Source organism: Chelonia mydas, chromosome 1, assembly GCF_015237465.2.
Source record: "Chelonia mydas isolate rCheMyd1 chromosome 1, rCheMyd1.pri.v2, whole genome shotgun sequence".
Lineage (NCBI taxonomy): Eukaryota > Metazoa > Chordata > Testudines > Cheloniidae > Chelonia > Chelonia mydas.
Genome location: NC_057849.1, coordinates 155124212 through 155143916, shown reverse-complemented (window position 1 = coordinate 155143916; position 19705 = coordinate 155124212). Strand labels below are relative to the sequence as shown.

General features: G+C 40.4%; 2 protein-coding genes across 4 annotated transcripts in view; one reads left to right on the top strand and one right to left on the bottom strand.

Moving 5' to 3' along the window:
• The window catches only part of TMPRSS3 (transmembrane serine protease 3), a 31620-nt gene extending 30036 nt beyond the window's left edge, over positions 1 to 1584 (bottom strand). The window contains exons 1-2 of the mRNA XM_043538174.1: positions 1567 to 1584; positions 264 to 408 (exon numbers count right to left, since the gene is read on the bottom strand). Coding sequence (XP_043394109.1) covers positions 264 to 408; positions 1567 to 1584 — 163 coding nt within the window. The remainder of the gene's footprint in view (positions 1 to 263; positions 409 to 1566) is intronic.
• The window catches only part of UBASH3A (ubiquitin associated and SH3 domain containing A), a 47470-nt gene that overhangs the window by 3459 nt on the left and 24306 nt on the right, over positions 1 to 19705 (top strand). Inside the window, exons 2-7 of one of the 3 annotated variants that reach the window (XM_007064420.4) lie at positions 5255 to 5381; positions 9088 to 9141; positions 11293 to 11479; positions 14672 to 14870; positions 17321 to 17490; positions 18568 to 18776. In XM_007064420.4, coding sequence (XP_007064482.1) covers positions 5269 to 5381; positions 9088 to 9141; positions 11293 to 11479; positions 14672 to 14870; positions 17321 to 17490; positions 18568 to 18776 — 932 coding nt within the window. In that variant the 5' untranslated portion in view covers positions 5255 to 5268. Of the gene's footprint in view, positions 1 to 5201; positions 5382 to 9087; positions 9142 to 9179; positions 9255 to 11292; positions 11480 to 14671; positions 14871 to 17320; positions 17491 to 18567; positions 18777 to 19705 lie in introns of those variants that run through there. The other 2 variants (XM_043538171.1, XM_043538172.1) reach the window with 2 other exon arrangements.

The window sequence follows — 19705 nt, the reverse complement described above, 5'->3', positions numbered from 1 at the left end:
AAATGTACCCTGTTTGTGTAAGTATAGTTTTGCAAGGCTAAATTACTACATAAAGCAGGGGTAGTCAATAGGCAGACCACAGGCCAAATCTGAACAGCCAGATGCCATTGAAAGGACCCTGAAATCTTTTCATTTACTTATTATTATCATTGTTATTATTTTTTTCTCTGGAGTCTGGACCTTGACCAATACATTTGGATGATGACAAAAAACCATTGACTCCGCCTGACTGTACACATTACAAAGGGATGTAGAGTCCCTACCAAATCCATTTGCACTGGGATCTACTTTTGCTTGTTGTATGCTGAAAAATCTTTTGTAGAAAAAATGAACTTCAGCTCCTGGCAATTTGTCTTCAGTAACAGAGGTGATTTCAGGATGTCCAGTATTGGGATTAGTCTCCAGTACCTGGACCAACAAAGAACAGAAGTCACTTTTAAAACCGACTACTCATTCTCCTCATACCACCCCAATGCCTTTCTAGTGGTGATGATTTTTTTTATTGGGGGGTCCTGCTTTGAGCACACTTTTGGAATGAACAGCTGATACAAAGCAAATCCAGGGACAACTTCCAGGCCTGCTCTCTCTTTGCCTCAAAATAGCCTCATCCTGCAAGATGCTGAGCACCTCCTGTGTGTTACTGAGGAGCTCATGCAATTCCCATTGACTTCAGTGAGAGCTGGGGCACTCAGCAACTTGCACAGATGGACAGCTAATTAGCAAGCATTAACCAGCAATTTACTGAAACTAAAATGTTGCTCGAGCCTGCCTATAACCACAGTTATTTAGAGTAATTCATTCACCACATCAAGAAATTCTGACAAGCTCCTTCTTTAAATGTCAAGGCATTTTCCACAGGGTGCTTTTTAATTGCTACTGTAAATACTGTAAAGGAAAGTATAAGTTATGAACTGTGCAAAGCCTGCTCTGATCTTTCGGACTTCCCATTTAGCTTATGCTGAAGAACCTTTGAATGTTGTATGCAGATCACAAACTGAAATTAAAATGTAATTCTGGGTAAATAAATCTTACATTTTAAAATTAACAGGAAGGTATAGGATACAGAAAACTTCGGTATCTGATTCTGTAGGCTCTGTACAATCAATGACATAGTGGGTCTGATTCTGCACTCACACTGGTGTAAATCAGGAGTAAATGCATTAAAGTCAGAGGAGCTAGTATGCTGTAAATCCAGAATATCAGGCCCAGGAAATGTTTGCCTTAGACAAAGTACAGTTCAGCTTTGCCACCAACTTTTAGGGAAAGTAGAATATCTTTTCACCATCTAGCAGAGCATTATCTATCAAAATACAACTTTTCTCTCATTCTCTCAGATATAATAGACATTCCTGGTAACTAAACATTTCAAGAGGTATTGAATAAACTGCTGTTTTTAGGGCAGAAATAAGGAAAGAGCATCCTACTGCAAATGGTTTCTGAACATAAAGAATACCTTCATTGCTACATGTGTTGCTGCTCTGGAAATAAAACAGCATTAAGACACATGACATACAGTTACAAAATGTTGGAGAATCATTATTTGCTCTGGTGTAGGGTGTTACTCACCTCTTCTTGAGACGTCATTGTTAAAAACAAAAATATGTTCTTTTTTCATTATAGTAATAAGCCAGAGGGAAATCTAGTTGTTGTTAAACCAGTCCACTCAGGAAATATTTTCATCGAACCACCCAGAATTGCCGGCTCAACCACTGTAGCAAATGACATTATTACTGTAGTCTGTGTAATTCAGCCTGGTCATAGATATCAGGTAGCCTAGGATGACATAGCTATGGATACCAGGAAGGCAAAAACTCAGCAACCCTTTTAATCAGTGTAATCAGGTAAGGTAATATTGTGGTATTTGTAAACCTTTTCGTGAACCTGTCTGAGAGGAAACGCTCCAAAGATTAAGTCACAGGTGTGCTTGCTTGTTCCATTTATCCTAAATAAAGTGGCTGGAGAAAAGCATATGCCAGAATTCTGGGCTCTGGTGAATGAGCCCCTCAAAGCTAGTCAGTTTGGCAAAGTAGGCCCTTTACCTGGTTGCATTGCTCTTTGTGAATTTGGTGTGCTCTTTGCTAAATGCACCCACCAGGCATGAGGCAAAGAGCAAACCAAAAGATAGTTCCCAGGATAGATCTGCATTTTAACTATGAAAAGAATTCCACCTCCATAATTTTGAAAATTGTGCACTTGAGCCAATGGGAAAATTCCACCTGCTCTAAACTCAGAATCTCATGGACCAGCTGAAATGAAAAATCCTGGTCAAATAACAGTATAGTCATGATCTTGTTTTGATCATCTTTTTTTTTTTTTTCTTTTTTTGACGGGGGGCATGGAATGGGAGGTTGTGAAGCGAGCTGAAAAGCCATGCTGGTATGTATAAGTGAAGACAGGGCTACTGAGAGACTGTGGCTTCCCTAATGAGAGTGCTAATATTTTAGACTAGGTTAGTGGCATTTACTAATGATGGGAGAATCTTAAAAGTTTCAGAGGAATCTTATTCAGACTTGGCTCTGCAAGATGGGAGTTGAACTCTTACAAGAAAAGGAGGTTGTACCATATTTCTGATACTTCCTCCTTTTAGTCAGGACACCTTTGTGACAAGAACAGCTTTTATTACCTTATTTTGGCAGGTTTCAGAGTAGCAGCCATGTTAGTCTGTATTCGCAAAAAGAAAAGGAGTACTTGTGGCACCTTAGAGACTAACCAATTTATTTGAGCATAAGCTTTCGTGAGCTACAGCTCACTTCATCGGATGCATTCAGTGGAAAATACAGTGGGGAGATTTATATACACACAGAACATGAAAAAATGGGTGTTTATCATGCACACTGTAAGGAGAGTGATCACTTAAGATGAGCTATTACCACCACGAGAGTGGTGGTGGGGGGGGAACCCTTTGTAGTGATAATCAAGATGGGCCATTTCCAGCAGTTAACAAGAAAGTCTGAGGAACAGTGGGGGGGGGGGGGGGGAATAAACAAGGGGAAATAGTTTTACTTTGTGTAATGACCCAACCACTCCCAGTCTCTATCCAAGCCTAAGTTAATTGTATCCAGTTTGCAAATTAATTCCAATTCAGCAGTGTCTCTTTGGAGTCAGTTTTTGAAGTTTTTTTGTTGAAGTATTGCCACTTTTAGGTCTGAAATCGAGTGACCAGAGAGATTGAAGTGTTCTCCAACTGGTTTATGAATGTTATAATTCTTGACATCTGATTTGTGTCCATTTATTCTTTTACGTAGAGACTGTCCAGTTTGACCAATGTACATGGCAGAGGGGCATTGCTGGCACATGATGGCATATATCACATTGGTAGATGTGCAGGTGAATGAGCCTCTGATAGTGTGGCTGATATGATTAGGCCCTATGATGGTGTCTCCTGAATAGATATGTGGACACAGTTGGCAACGGGCTTTGTTGCAAGGATAGGTTCCTGGGTTAGTGGTTCTGTTGTGTGGTTGCTGGTGAGTATTTGCTTCAAGTTGGGGGGCTGTCTGTAGGCAAGGACTGGCCTGTCTCCCAAGATTTGTGAGAGCAAAGGGTCGTCCTTCAGGATAGGTTGTAGATCCTTGATGATGCGTTGGAGAGGTTTTAGTTGGGGGCTGAAGGTGACGGCTAGTGGCATTCTGTTATTTTCTTTGTTGGGCCTGTCCTGTAGTAGGTGACTTCTGGGTACTCTTCTGGCTCTGTCAGTCTGTTTCTTCACTTCAGCAGGTGGGTATAGTAGTTGTAAGAATGCTTGATAGAGATCTTGTAGGCGTTTGTCTCTGTCTGAGGGGTTGGAGCAAATGCGGTTCTATCCTGGAGCTTGGCTGTAGACAATGGATCGTGTGGTGTGGTCTGAGTGAAAGCTGGAGGCATGTAGGTAGGAATAGCGGTCGATTTCTGACCTAAAAGTGGCTATTCTTCAACAAAAAGACTTCAGAAACAAACTCCAACGAGAGACTGCTGAATTGGAATTAATTTGCAAATTGGATACAATTAACTTAGGCTTGAATAGAGACTGGGAGTGGTTGAGTCATTACACAAAGTAAAACTATTTCCCCTTGTTTATTCCCCCCCCACACACACACACATACTGTTCCTCAGACTTTCTTGTTAACTGCTGGAAATGGCCCACCTTGATTATCACTACAAAGGGTTAACAAAGGCTGTTAGGGAACTAGTCACAACTCCCTGATCCTCAGCCACTAGGACCTGGCGTAAGTTAACGTTTCCAGCTTGAGGTGTGGAGGCATCTTCAACTTACATCACTGACATGAGGGCCCTCAGGAACCTCACAGCAGTGGAGAATCAGGCATAGCAAAGGATTGCTTTACCATGCCCTCTCCTGTTCCTTGATGACCCTTTCCCTCTCCCAGCCCCTGATATACACCCTGCCCCCCCAGCCCCCCCGCCCTTGTGCCAGAAGGGACATGGCAGCACAGGAGGCAGAGGAGATTCAGTGGAGATTCCTCTCACGTGGGGATATTTTCTGGGCAATCTCTGGCCATTTTAAACTTGCTCTATAGTGTGTAAACTGGAGAATCTGACATCCTGCCTCTCCCTGCTGCTGAGTCATCAAGGGAATGCTTTAGTTTACCCAGTACATCATTGGTCTTCGTGCTTGATTGCCAAGAGCAGCTCAGGCTGTGGACGTACAATTTCTCCCATGCGGCCTAACCTACGTGCTTTGAAGCTGACCTGGAGGGGCCACCTTTAAAGGAGAAATTCTATTTCAGCCTCCGTACTCATTCAGTTCTTAGCCTCTTTGATGGGGGTGCCAACAAGAGGCCCAGCTGTGGTGCTGGTTCTGTGAGGCGGAAATCTGTCTGCTAAGAACCAGGTTCAGACCACCAACTTATTTCACGTGTGCCGCTGGACAACCAGTGAATGGCAACAGCTCATGCTCACTGACTCATTACTGCCTTGGGGTGCATTTAAAATGGTGATCTGAAAGTGAGAGATTCAGTTCCCTGCTATTAGTAAATTTGCACTTACTATGCATTGTGCTATACTCTGGACATATACTAGGTTAGTCTTGTTTTGCTACAGTCTGCGGCAGGCATACAAAGACTGCATATATTTCTTGCCTTTCAACCACCCTAAAGTAAAAGTGCAAAGACTAACATGCTATGAAAACAGGATATCAGCTTTTGTCAAAAAGATCACAAGGGTTTTGAGGTTTTTTTATCTTAGCTGCCTCTCCCTCCCTCTCTCTCTGTCTCTCTCTCTCTACTAATTTCTGCCTGTACTGAACATACATTCACAGGAGGAGTGGAAGAGATGGCAGTGGCTGAAACACAACTATATTCGAAGGTCTTCAACAAAGTCAGAAACAGAAGCACCTGTTCTTTACTGGAATCCCTCTTATCTATGGGATTCCCTGCACATACAGCGTGAGTAGTATTTTTAAGTTACCTCAATATATTAAAAGAATTTTTTCATAAAAATTTGAACACAGACAGCTTGCATTTTTAATAGAGAAAACAGGCAACAACTTGACAGGGATGTTTCTGTATGTGGATAAGATCTTCTGCTTTGGGCTTAATTTATAGCATTTTGTGGCGTATTAATCTTATCCTAAAAAGAACCTACAGTGCATCCATTTGTTATATCTAAATCTAAAAACTATCCACTTTTCGGTTGAGAGATTGTAAAATGTATTAAACACTTGATGTGCTCAGTTATCTCCCACGGTATTACCAAAAACAAGTCACATTTTTCATTCATCACTTTTGCTGTAACGCAGTTAAGTTTAAAGACACCTTTTAGCCTATGCTGGGTTCTACGACACAGCAAAGGCATCTTACCATATGTACGACATTAGAGACTGGGTTTATTTTTCACAAGACATTGTTTTCCTGTTTATAAATATATAAAACTATTCAATATAACTGTCATTTTTACTCTTTTTATTCCATAAAGAATTTTTCTCAGTTTAGGATCATGTTAAAAAATTACATGCCAAAGGGAAGAGGGGAAAATAGTAGCTCCATGAAAAATACAAATGCTGTCCTCAGTTATACTGGCAACCCCTGTGAGGGAGCAGTGTAACTGTGGGCAGAATTTGACTCTGCATTAAAGAAAAATGCAGTATTAAGGTCACTTTTCCCCCAAACATCTTCAGATGGGATAAGCACATTTTATGGGAGATTTTCAAAGGGATATGGGGGAATCTAGGTCCTCAACTCAGTGACAGTTGGGCAGTTTAATTCTCCTATGTGAAAATCTCATTCTTCAAAAATTTACTCCCTTACCTGCAAATTCCTTAACGTGTGTGTGTGTGTGTGTGCATGTGTGAGAGACAGAGAGTGAAATAAGCATCCATCAATGTGAATTTAAAACTGACTACAGTACATCTCCATAATCTGGTTTTTAATATCTATAGATGTTGGCTTCTTATTGAAAATAAAACCAACCAGTGAAGCAACTATGTCAGTATCAAAAGTATTGAATTAATTTTCTAAAGAGCCCTCTATTTTCAGGTGCCAGCTTTAGACACCTTGGGCCTGACTTCAGAGGTACTGAGTTCCCATTGCTCCCATTATATGTCAATTGAAATTTTGGGGACACAGCTCTTCTGAAAATCTGGCTCATGGTCTTTCCCATCGGGCATCCCAAAACTGAGATACCCAAAACGAGTGGCCAGTTTTGAAAATTTTTGGCTCTGTAGTCTAAATTCTTCAAATCTTTAAAGCACAGTGGTGCTACCTATGGAGTGTATTTGTGCTTTCTAGTGTAAAGGAAACAGTTAGATAAATAGTCAAAGTGTTGAGCAAGTTTGGATAAAATTTAAAAAGTAGCCTGGATTTTTGCCTAAAATTTGAACCGAACAACTTTCTGAGCTTAGAAACTTTGGTTATTATTTTTAAACCTTTTGCATGTGTTTTCAGTTCCTGATTTCAGCCATTCAGCATTCCTGGCCTGGCCCAAACCAGTACTCATTGTTATTAGCATTTCCAGACAGGGATCTGATAGTTTATTCTTCTTCTAAAACAGTACTTTAAAATATATATATTTAAGATAGCCTGATCTTATATGATTCAGAGCTGCATTGCCATAATCTCTTTTACACTAAGGCCCCTTTACATGGAGCAGTTTAAAGGAGCATTTGTGTAAATGGGAATCAGGCAGAATCTCAACAGCACGTTAACCCCCAGGCTTACAGACTACTCATTGTTATTAGCATTTCCAGACAGGGATCTGGTAGTTTATTCTTGTTCTAAAACAGTACTTTAAAATATATATATTTAAGAACTCTTCTCCTTTCTGTTTGAATGATCTTTGTAGATCTAGGATCCATTTTTGCATTAAATTGCCTTATTGTCTACTATTTGCTTTGTGGAAGTGCACAGGAGCCCTAGTCACAGGCCAGGATGCCACCGGGCAAGGTGCTATACAAACACAAAAGAACCCTAGTTGCTGCCTCAATAAGCTTAAAGTCCTAATATGAGCTGAGACAACAGATAGATACAGACCAGCACAAGGAAACAATGAGACAGTGCTGATTGGTATGGTAGGCAGAGGTCTCAGCACCCCAGCTGCCTAACCATCTGTCAAGTTTTCTATAAGCCTAATGGCAAAGGATAGTTTTAAGGAGGAAAATGAAGGAGAACAATGATTTGGCTTTGTAGATGTTGACCGGGAGCATTCCCAAGAGTTGGGGATTGCATGGGAGAAAGAACAAAAGCTCATTTGAAAATTGACGGAGGATGGCATTGGCAAAGAGAAGGCAGGAGCTGACCTCTTGAGAGTGTATGGGAGATGATAGGTAGGGTAGGGATCACTGGTGAAGGGCCTTGGAAGTGAAAACAAGTTGCTTATGCGTGATGCTATGGAGAAAGGGGAGCCAGTGGAGAGAGGCAAAGAGAGGGGTGACATGATTATAGCAACCAGTGATCTTCACAGCAGCATTCTGAATGGATATGAGTGGGTAAGATTGCATTTGTCAAGGCCAGAGAGAAGGATGTTGCAGTAATCAAGACACGAGATGATGAGAGCCTGGACGAGACTGTTGGCGGTGAGGACGGATGAGAAAGGTCATACCTTAGAGATGTTGTGCAGAAAGAATCAGCAAGATTTGCACATAGTTAGGACATAAGGTCCTAAAGAGAGGTCTGAGTCATTCAAAGTTGACACCCAGTTTACTGGCCTTAGTGACAGGAAGGATTGTGGTGGTGTCCACAGTGCTCAAGAAAGAAAGTAGCGGGAGGGCTTGGGGGAAAGATTAAGAGTTGTATTTTGGCCATGTTGAGCCTTCAGTAATAAAAGGACACAGCACGTCATACATAAGTAACACGTTTAATTCTTTATTTACAAATCCACATACAATTTTCTCCCTGGGGCGAAGAAGACAGAAAAAAGCACATGAGATCAGCCGCACTGTTTAACGTGCTGCTGGAAGGTGCACAGATACTACAGGGCTGGATGCAGTATAAGAACTTGAACAGAAGGGAATTAAATGTTAAAAATTTGGTTTCAAGACCCCAACAGGCAGAAAATCTTGTTTCAAGTATAGCAAATATTGTCTCTTGGGTGTAGCAAAAGAAACACACGAGTCATAGTGAGTTTTAGAATTGTGGCCAGGTTGAAATATCCAGTTCCTCTGCTGGACTTCTCCCCACCTCCTCCACCCCAAGAAACTCGACTCAGTCTCAAAGACGTGTATGTGCAGGAACATACTGCCCTGATAGAAAAAGAAACTGAATTTGGGTATAATTTGGTTCCATAGAACAGTAATTACATATTAGAGATAGACCTGAACCAAAACACCAGACCTGAACCAAAATCCCTGAACTTGTGGCTCAAATCTGTCTCTCTAATGGGCAGAAACCAAACACTGACTCCTTTGGGAAAATTTGGATCCAGATTTCCAGATCCCAAGTATAAGAGTGTTTGGATCTAAGGTTTTGGTTCTGCCCAAATACAGTGTTTGGTGCTGAGATTTTGTTTGACTCATCTCTGATAATAATGTGGGCCCATATACAGTACAAATCATGCTTATACAGTGTATTAAGGGAAAGTCTCCAGAACTCAAAGGAGAATTTGCTGTCTTACTGCATCTATTCTTTTCTCACGGTGAATCCACTTTATTTTCCTTAGGCAAAAAGCTTTGGCTGCTACGGGACACAAGACAGCAGAAGAGGCTTCAAAGTGGTAAGAATGAAACAATTTACAGTTCCCCCAGGAGTACTTTCACATGAAACTGAATGAAATGTAGCTGCTTATGGGCTGTTTCCCCACTGGATTTGGATTTAGCAGACTTCATGGTAAAAATGAAATTAAATCTGAACTCATCTTTATTTTGCTTTATGGGAATAGTTTTATTCGATCTTGTTTCTTGTAGGCATAAAGTGCAAAGTGCAAAGTAAATTAAGAGCAGAGTTACTGCTTCCTAGATGATGGTTCTGTTTTATGGAACATGAGAGAACATGTGGGTGTGGGGGATGCATGCTGTCATGATCACCTAATTCTGACATAGTCAAAGAAGGGAGGATTGTGAGGAATCATTATGTAATAAATGTGTCCAATTTCTCACACCTCCACTCGTGCACAAAAAACTCTCGCTCTCACAGAACTGGATGGTGACTATACATCGGAGAGGAAAGCTTAGATACTCAGCCCATGAGGCAAAAGTAGAAAAGGAGGTGTTCAAGATCAGAGAGATTACAATTGTAAATGAATTTGGAACATGTTAGGTTAAAAGGCATTGACTGGAGGGAACACAACCCCAGGTGGGAAAAGGCTATAAAATCAAGCTGAATGGCTAAGAGTTTACGGTTTTAAAAATAAGAATCCAGGATAGGCATGACCATGGGTAATGTCAATTGCTGTTCTTGGGTCGTCTGAATTTTTTTCTCCAGCTTGAGACACTGGTGATGGAGTATGGAGATGTTGCTGATGCTGATTTATTTTGCAATTTAAATCCCAAATCTAAGGGTATGTCTACACTATCCCCCTATGGCAGCACAGCTGGAATGCTGCGGCTGTGCCACTGGAGAGTCGTAGTGAAGATGCTTCCTACGTTAATGGAAAGGGGTTTCTCGGTTGATGTAGTTATTCCACCTTTCTGAGAGGCAGCAGTAACATTGACAGACGAATCCTTCTGTCGACCACACAAGGGATTAGTTTGACCCAGCTACACCATTCAGGCCACAACATTTTTCACAAACTTGAGTGACGTAGCTAGGTCAATCTAATTTTTAAATGTAGACCAGACCTGAGTCAAATCTCAAACCCACGCTCTGTGCTGATATTTGTGAGACACAGAAGAGAGATAAAAGAGCACGCAGCACCAGCAATGCCTCCTAAAAAGCAACTGATGTTGCTCCAAGTGGGGCAATGTAAGGCAAATACAGTTAATCATCCAGATACAAAGGCTTAGAATGAGAACATTGCACAGTTGAAATATGCATTATTGTATGTTCCTCTTTGTTGTGTTTCCAGCAAGGCTGAGAGGACACAAGTTATGACTTTTACTTAGAGTTTATACTACAAAGAAGGTGGTTCTGGATTTTTTGGATCTGGGTCCATGTGTTGCAAACCATGCTGATATGTGGCATATACTTCTGACACCAGAGTGGTGATCAAGTGGTGGGTTGCATGTTCATCCCAGCACATGTCCAGTTCAACATAGGCTACAAAACAAGTTCCATCAGAAATTACTTCATGCTGTGAATTGAAAAAAATCAGAAGCGGATCATGCTGCAGTTCCCAAAGCAAAATGACTGTTATTACAGATTGGATTACGATTTATTAATTTCAGTTGATGCATTTTCTTTTGGGTTTTTTTTTTGGTGGGGGTGTTTTGTTTTGTTGTTGTTGTTTTAACTAGAGGTGGATAAAAATACCAATTGTTTTTTGAAGGATTTTTTTTAACCTATTTTTTCAAAACGACCTCCCAAATTTTTTTTTTTTTTTCATTTTTTGGTGGTTTGCTCCTCCCACCCCTTTTCCTCCCTTTTCCAATGGCAAAATAGAAAATGGGGGAGAAAATCAAACAAACAATACCACAAGTTTTCTATTTTCAAATACTGAAAATTATGTTTTCATTTTCAAATGTAAAAAAAATGAAAATTTTCATTTAAAAACCAAAAGACCTCATCCCGTCAATAAATATCATAAAGGGGAACTTTTTGACCAGCTCTAGTTTTAATCTGTTCTTATTTCATTATGAGTTTCTGCTCATGTAACGACTGGTTGCTTTTCTTTCTCTGCTTTTATTGTGGATGTCTTCACCAGAGCAACGGAGGAATGTGTACACAATTGTGCCTTAATTTACCCTGTGCGATGCACTCTCAATTTCAGGTTGCACTCTCATTGTAATGATCCTTCTTTGGATGATCCAATCCCTCAGGAGTACGCGCTCTATTTGTGCCCAACTGGACCCTTGCTTGACAAACTGCAGGAATTTTGGAAAGAGAGCAAGAACCAATGTGCAAGAAACAAAGCCCATGAGATTTTCCCACACATAACTCTTTGTGATTTCTTTACGGTAAGAAAGCCTTTAACAATTCCATTGAGCACAAAAAACATGCTAATGTAAAATTAAGATTGAAATCTGGGCTCTCTTGAGCATGTATTTTCACTTGCTCTTACAATTATTTTGCACTAATAATTCCTCGCATAATTGTAGAAACTCAGGTGTGATTGTTTTCTATCTGCAAGTAGGAGCACAAATGGTAGTGCGTAAAAATTATATGGATGAGGGATTCAATATGTAAAGGTCAGTGTGTTCAAATAAATGTCATGTTTTGAAAACCCAGCAACAGTATCCCTTCACAAAGTATGCTGGGACACAGGCTAAGGTAATTGCATTTATTCCCCTCTACGTTTACAAATATCAATAAAAATATTCAGATGGTGGATATTGAGGAATGATCAGGCCAACAAATGTTATGAACTGGAAGTAGGGATTAGAGGGAGATTTTCAAGTCTCATGAGAGCAGAGTGGCTGGATTTAGGCTTTTTTGAGGTCTGATCGTTTAAACTCTATGTATGAATATGTCAGTGCAACTGCACACCTAATTTGTACATGCAGCTAACATGGCTGTATTTGCAAATCATGTATTTGCATGTGCAAGTGGACAATAGTATATCTTTTTGCCTTCTGAGCTTGCAAATTAGGCAAGCAGTTGCATAGGCAGTGTGCACAGAAAAGCAAACCCTCAGCCATATTATCTACTTAACATCCTCTGTGCATTCGTTTCTCAGTGCTTTTGGATGCTGACTGGAAGAACAGTAGTTGCTCTCAGTTCACTGTTGAGAAAGTTTCACATACTAAAAATAGGTATAGAAAAAAAGCTGGTTCTCTTTGCTTTTTCTTCCTGCTTTGGCTGGGGCTCCATTTGCTCTCCTGCCCATCGCAGCTCACATTCTATACCTTAGTATTGCCATGGAGTAAAATCTTCAAAAGTGTGTAAGTGACTTAGGAGCCTAAATCCTATTTTCAAAAGTACTTTAGAGACAGATTTACAGATTTAGGGGCCTAAAAATGCAGATAGGTACCTAGGGGATTTTCAAAACTCCTAAGCAGGAAATTCACCTAGATGCTTTTGGCACCAAAATATCTTTGTAAAGCCTAAACTACCCAGGAGGGTAATTTTGCACTGAGTTTTTATGCACTAACTGCTGCATATTAGATAGTCACAGTAATTACATACACCAGCCAACTGTTTTCTGCTTCAGTATAATTCAGTGTGTCTAAACTAGTTGTCTACAATGTCTACATTATCTATGATGTATCTTGTCCTTTGGCAGTTAGTCTAAGGCTATGTCTACACTACATAGCTTTTAGTGACACAGCCAAGCCGCTAACAGGTGCGCAGTGTAGCTAACAGGTGCGCAGTGTAGAGTGCTCTCCTGCCCACAAAAAAATTCTGCTCCCGACAAGCAGCAGCAGCTTAGTCGGCAGGAGAGCGCTCCTGCCGACTAAGTGCTGTTCACATTGGCACTTCTTGTCAGTAAAACTTTTGTCGTTCATGCCTTTTAACCTAACATATTGTCTTTTTAACACCCCTGAATGACAAAAGTTTTGCAGACAAAGTTCCAGTGTAGACAAAGCCTAACTGAAAATCAATGAGACTTAAGATCCTAAGTACCTAAGTCAGTTTTGAAAATGGAACTTAGCCTCCTAAATAACTTAGGCACTTTTGAAAATTTGACCTGTGATCAGAGTGTTTTCTGAATCTAAAGATAATATAATCTAAATAATATGCCCTATGAATATCGAGATATTCTCTACAGAATGAAAAGGGGTACTTGTGGCACCTTAGAGACTAACAAATTTATTTGATCATAAGCTTTCGTGAGCTACACCTCACTTCATCGGATGCATTCAGTGGAAAATACAGGGGGGAGATTTTATATACACAGAGAATATGAAACAATGGGTGTTACCATACACACTGGAACGAGAGTGATCAGGCAAGGTGAGCTATTACCAGCAGGAGAGAAAAAAACCCTTCTGTAGTGATAATCAAGGTGGGCCATTTCCAGCAGTTGACAAGAACGTGTGAGGAACAGTAGTGGGGGTGGGAGGGGGGAAATAAACATGGGGAAATAGTTTTATTTTGTGTAATGACACATCCACTCCCAGTCTTTATTCAAGCCTAATTTAATGGTTACTCTCGTTACAGTGTGTATGGTAACACCCATTGTTTCACGTTCTCTGTGTATATAAAATCTCCCCCCTGTATTTTCCACTGCATGCATCTGATGAAGTGAGCCGTAGCTCACGAAAGCTTATGCTCAAATAAATGTGTTAGTTTCTAAGGTGCCACAAGTACTCCTTTTCATTCTGTAGAGAATATCTCAATATTCATAGGGCGTATTATTTAGATTATATTATCTTTAGATTCAGAAAACACTCCGATCACAGGTCAAATTTTCAAAAGTGCCTAAGTTATTTAGGAGGCTAAGTTGCCACAAGTTCTCCTTTTCTTTTTGCGGATACAGACTAACACGGCTGCTCCTCTGAAACCTCTCTACAGAATGAGTCTTAAACAGCATCCCCCCTAAAGGATCAATGTGTACACTTCAGTGGAAGAATGGCATGGGTATCACTAAAACTATATTGATCTGTAAAAGTTTTAGAGACCTTTCGTTGCTGGCAAAGTTGCACATTAGCATCCTTGCAGCACTTCGCCATTAGCTTAGACAACGATCTATTGAAGCAATATGGAAAGTGCCGCGATGGAGCAGTTGGACAAAGAAATTATATTCATTATACTTTCATACTGTATAATGCTGCTGAGACTAAAAAATAAAGAGAACAAGTGTCATAGCAAAATGTCAAACACCGTGGAACTAGTTGGTCATTAATGACATTTATAGGAAATAAACATTTATTAATTTGTAATGCATGTAGAGTGTTCTTGAAAGGTGTCAGATGTCAAAGTCTGAATTAACCACAGAAAGCATGTATGGGCAGCAGCACTGTCAAGCTTCCATACAATGTATCTCAACCCCGTCCTAGGTGGAATATTTCAGGGGATAAGAAAGTAATGTAAACTCTGTGAATCTTCAGTACTTGTTCTTTCTGCTGTGACTGCCAGTCGGAGTGCCAACTAATACCGAACTATGGTAGTGGTTTTATGGTTTGGATACGGACCAGTAGGAATTGTTTAGGAGGCAGTGGGTGCCGCTGTTGGTTTGTAATGCATGCTCCCCATATGTTTTCTTTCAGTGTGAAGACCGGAAAGTGGAATTCTTGCATGAAGCCCTAAAGAAAGTTGGTGACAGGTTTATAAATTTGTTCCCACCTGTCATTTCTCTATCACTACATTCGTCTGTCAGCTACCTTGGTTTCTTCATGAATGATGCCCATGCAAATGTCATCAAAGAGTTTGCTGTGGCTTTTGCTACTGAGGCTTCAATCTTGGCAGGTACCATCAATGTCAATTGGAAATTGTAGTAATTTAAGTATCTCCTGAATTTCTGATGGGGCTCAGATCAGATTCTGGTATTCGCTTCATGCAACCATCCTGCCCCAAAGTTTTGAAAAAATCATGCTTGGGGAAAGTGAGGGGCAGGGGATGAGAAGAGTTGGGGGCCCTGTTTTCTCACTTATTTTACACAGCAGACATAATGTATCAGCCTAAGATATCTCTTTTTCCCAAGAGCCAGACACATACAATGGCAGTTAATAGAAATACTTCATGGTGTTCTTATTATCTTTGAGAAATCTAAGCAAAGCCTTCACTTTGTAACATTCTGTAGGCAATTACGGGGTAGATTTATCTGTAAAATATATATACTGTGTATCTCTCTCTATTTAGGCACTTAACTGCGGTCATCTCCATGGTTTCTGAGGCAGGCTTGATGTCTGTTCAGCGCTGCATTGCTAAACAGCAGTTTCAGGTCAAGGGGTTACCTTAGTAGGTGTCATGGGTTTTTTATAAAAATAAATTAATGCATAAATTGGAAGCATAATGTGAAGTATTAATGTTCTGAGCCTCCAAAATGGAAAGGGACAGAGAGTATAAAATTTTACCACCCTTAAACTTGAAGCCTGGCACATAATTTAGGATAATGGTGAGTTTTATGATCATGGATGAGGAAATCCAAGAGAAAACAAATGAGTCCAGAAGGAATACATCAACCAAAGCCTTGTCATGTCAGATCCTCTAGCTCTATACTTTAGTTATGGCAGTGTGGGAAGGTGATGGGCTCCTTTGGCTTTTGGTGATGTTCAGGTTACTAAGGTCATGCTGTGACGAAAGGGAGGCAGGAAGAAAGATAGGCATCCAAACAGATCTGTAAATGTCTGGAATTCCTGCAATGCTCCCACAGACTAGTCAGCTCTCATGGTTTGTTACTGAGTTACAGATTTCCCTTCAGGGACCTGTGCTTCCCAGTAATCCTTGAAAACTGCATATGTGAGACATGAAATACTGAAATAGAAGTTTACTACATTGATGTCACAGATCAAATCAATAAATATCGCTAAGAATGCCGAAGACTAATGTTAAGCATCTGTAAGTGTAATTCAAAAGACAAAAGGCCAAATGCTGGGTCCATCTTACACTGCAATAAGAAGAGGAGGGAAAGGTAGGGATATATTCAAAGCAATGTTTCTTATGCTGGGGAAGGGAGAAGAACTGAAGACTCTATAAAGTCCAATAAGGACTTTGCAGTACAGGTCTGGTATGTTCTTGGATGTTACAGTGATGAGTATTATAAATAGCCTTATAATATATAGACAGTAATGGGTGCAATAAGGCTTGATACAAAAGAGGTCAAGGGGGGGATTGATCTGTATATTTGTCTTTCTTTGAGTTTTCCTTAGCACTCATCACATCAGCGTACAAGTGTTCTGCAGGTAGGAGCCATGGATTTCCCACCAAGCAATCTCCATAGATCCTGACCTCCTTTCTCCTGCTCCAGGGATAACAGAGGTTACTGCAGGCCTAGGGCTCCAGTCACCCAGTACTACTCCTGTATGAGGAAGGGAAAGAGATAGTCTTGGGGTTAAGGGTTCCAGCTATCTCCTCGTGGGAGAGAGAAAGGTGGGCTAAGGGGAGGGGGCTGTTTCAAAGCCATTATCTAAGCAACCTCTTCTTGACCAGGTGTCCCATTCATTCCTTCCAAGCTGTAATGCCACCTCCTCCTCACAGTCAGCTCGCTACCCTAATTGGGAGGCACTGCCTCCCCATATGCAGGGGGGCTGGAACAATTTGTATAATGGGGGTGCTAAGAGCCATTGAACTATACTGTAAACCCTGGATATGATGGAAATCACTTCAAGCCAAGGGGTGCAGCAGCACCCCCAGCATCCCTAGGTCCAGCCCCTTTGCCCATATGTCATCTTCCAGCACTCTGATTTCTATGTTTGGCAGTCAGGACAGTTGCAGGGAAAGGAGAGGAGTCAAGTGTGCAAAGGAGTTTGGGGTGGGGTCATGAGACCATGGAGGATAGGCACTATGCAGCTGCATCAGAGAGAGAGAGAGTACCTCTGTCAGGGTCCATGGAGTTATATGCAACTGCAGAGCCCAAGTGGACTGTGCACCAGCTGATGGCTTAGCAGGATTTGGTTGATGGTATTTTCATTTCTGAGAAGTAATATTTTGTCGAAGAAAATAAGGGAGTATTCATTGGTGAACCAGAAAGAATGAAATATTTTTTTAGAGCAAGGGTGAACTGTGCACATCACCAGATTAAGACTGTTCACTTGGAAATAGTGTAATAGTCTGAAAGACTGCCTTTGATTACTACATTGTTTCATATACTGTGCAGAAGCCTATGGAATAAAATTCTGCTTCATGGTGCTAAATAAACAGCCTATGTACACGTCACCTCATTTTGTGACCTTATAGGATTATTATTTTATTCCTAGATTGCCGCGTGAAACCCTGCACAAAGCAGCTGCACCTTACCCTGGCTCATAAGTTTTATCCTCACCATCAAAAGACTTTGGAACAATTAGCCAAATCTATCAACCCAGGACAAAGCTGTCTGTGGACAGCTGCTCTGTATTCTAGAGATATGCGCTTTGTAAATTACCAGGTACAGCATTCAACATTACTTAGTCTTCTGTAGTCATGTATTTAAAAGCCTTCCTAAAGCAGATTTGTTTTTTATTTATGAACAAAAAAGTATGCATAACTCATAGTTTCAGTATACATTACAATGCAAGGTGCTTCTTTTGGCTGAAAAATTGTATTCTCAAATCAGTGGAAGATAACCATGCGACATTGTGTGGCTGTTGATATGCAGACCAGTCAGATCTAATTCCAAACTCAAACAGGAAAACTTAATTTTAGACTATTATGGAGTGTGAAAATAAGAAGACAGAAAATAAGCATGAAGTATTTGAAAGTACCAGCATTCTTCCAGGCAAGATCACTGCATAACAGTAAAAACATAAGTTAGTTGACTGTACCTACCTTGGAAAAACCTGTAAGGGCTGAATACCCTAATGTAGGGCATGACTATATCCCTGAGGATTTTCTGCTCAAAGGATTCTTGATTAAAATTGGTCAACATTTTTCAACTTTTCAGTGAAGTTTTTTCATTAAAAAGTCTAAATTTTTTCATGACATTTTCACCATTTTTCAACCAGATCAGTACAGCATATCATTTGAATTATGGTAGCACCTCAGAGCCCTAGTCAAGGATCAGGACCCTATTGTGCTAGGCACCGTACAAACAAAACACAAAGACAGTCCCTGCCCCACAGATCTTATGATCTAAGTACAAGACAAGAGATAGCCTAGCGTGCAACACTATGAAACTTACAGTATTTTTTTTCATATGCCAGATAATTATAAATTATGGAAAACATACCTACAAATATTTCTGTCTTTTTTAAACTATTCTACACTTGTTACAGAAAATGAGATTTTTCTGAACAAACGTCTATTTTTATATATAGTGTAAGAGTCCACTACACTCTTTTTCTCTATGATAACGAAAAATGTCATTAAAGAATAAGCTACAGTATTAAAAAAAATAGAGAAACAATTTACGGTACATAGTTAAGCAGCTGTTCTCTGAAATGTTCCATCACTGGTAACATTAATGTTCTGGAAATGAGACCGGGCATGCATTTGAAGACATTTCCTTTTTTAAATTACCCACCAGATCTTGCAAGCACTCTTCCAATACAAGCCTCAGAACATTGATGAACTAATGCTAAATACTGGAGATTTGATATATGTTGACCGATCACAACAATCCGATGTTAGTGATGGCTGGGTGATTGGTACCTCGCACCGGACTGGCTGCAGAGGATTTCTTCCTGAAAATTACACAGAAAAAGCCAATGAGTCAGATACTTGGGTTAAACACAGGTTAGTAAAGCTCCTCTCTGTAATTTCCATGCATGGCTATAGATACTGTTCTATATTAGCTCCCAAATGCAGTGATTGAGGTCTTTTGACCCACCCTGTTGGAAGGTATTGGAACCCTGCAAAGATGCTGATTGATTCTTGCTGACCCATTACAGGAAGTGGGTGCCTTAACACTACCTGGGAAATAAGGAGGTGAGAGTGGTTCTCTGGGCAGAGCTGGCATAGGGTCTGATACACAACATAGCATGCAGTGTACACATTTATAGTGAAGTGGCATCCACAATTACACAGCGTAAGCCAGTAAGCATCAACAGTCCTTAAGGAGGAAACTTGGGGGGGGGGGGATTTGAGCTTGGAATTTATGTCATGCTGTCATTAGTTTATTTGTAATTAAGCCAAGCTGCAGGAAGTTTAATTTTGACCCTATACAGTGTGTGGCTGAGTTGTGGAGCTCTCTTTTCCTTCCTTTCTTTTTTCTACTCTTGTTTTCTCTTAGTTCTCTCTCTCTCATGCTATTCACTGTATCTCAGCTCTGCCTCCATAACTTAACAAAACAAAGACAAACAAACCAACAGAACTAGAGACCAGGCCTATCTTCACATTCTGTGTGGGATGCCTCCTTTCCCCCATATTTCACCTTCGTTTTTGATCTTTAATTTTCTTCAGAGCAAGAACTATGTTGGCTTATGTGTTTGGAAAACATCTAGGATATTTTGGTTACTACCTCAATTGAAATTCATACATAATAACTGTACATTGTACATCAGTTAAATATAGATGACACGAGACCTCATAAGGAAGGAAATGAAAATTTAAGGCGTCCGACAGTACATACCTTCAATTCTTCCACCCAAGGAGAGACTCCTCATTTCTAGAATAACTATCGTGCACAACAGCTATTGCACCACAGCATTATCTCTGCTGCAGTA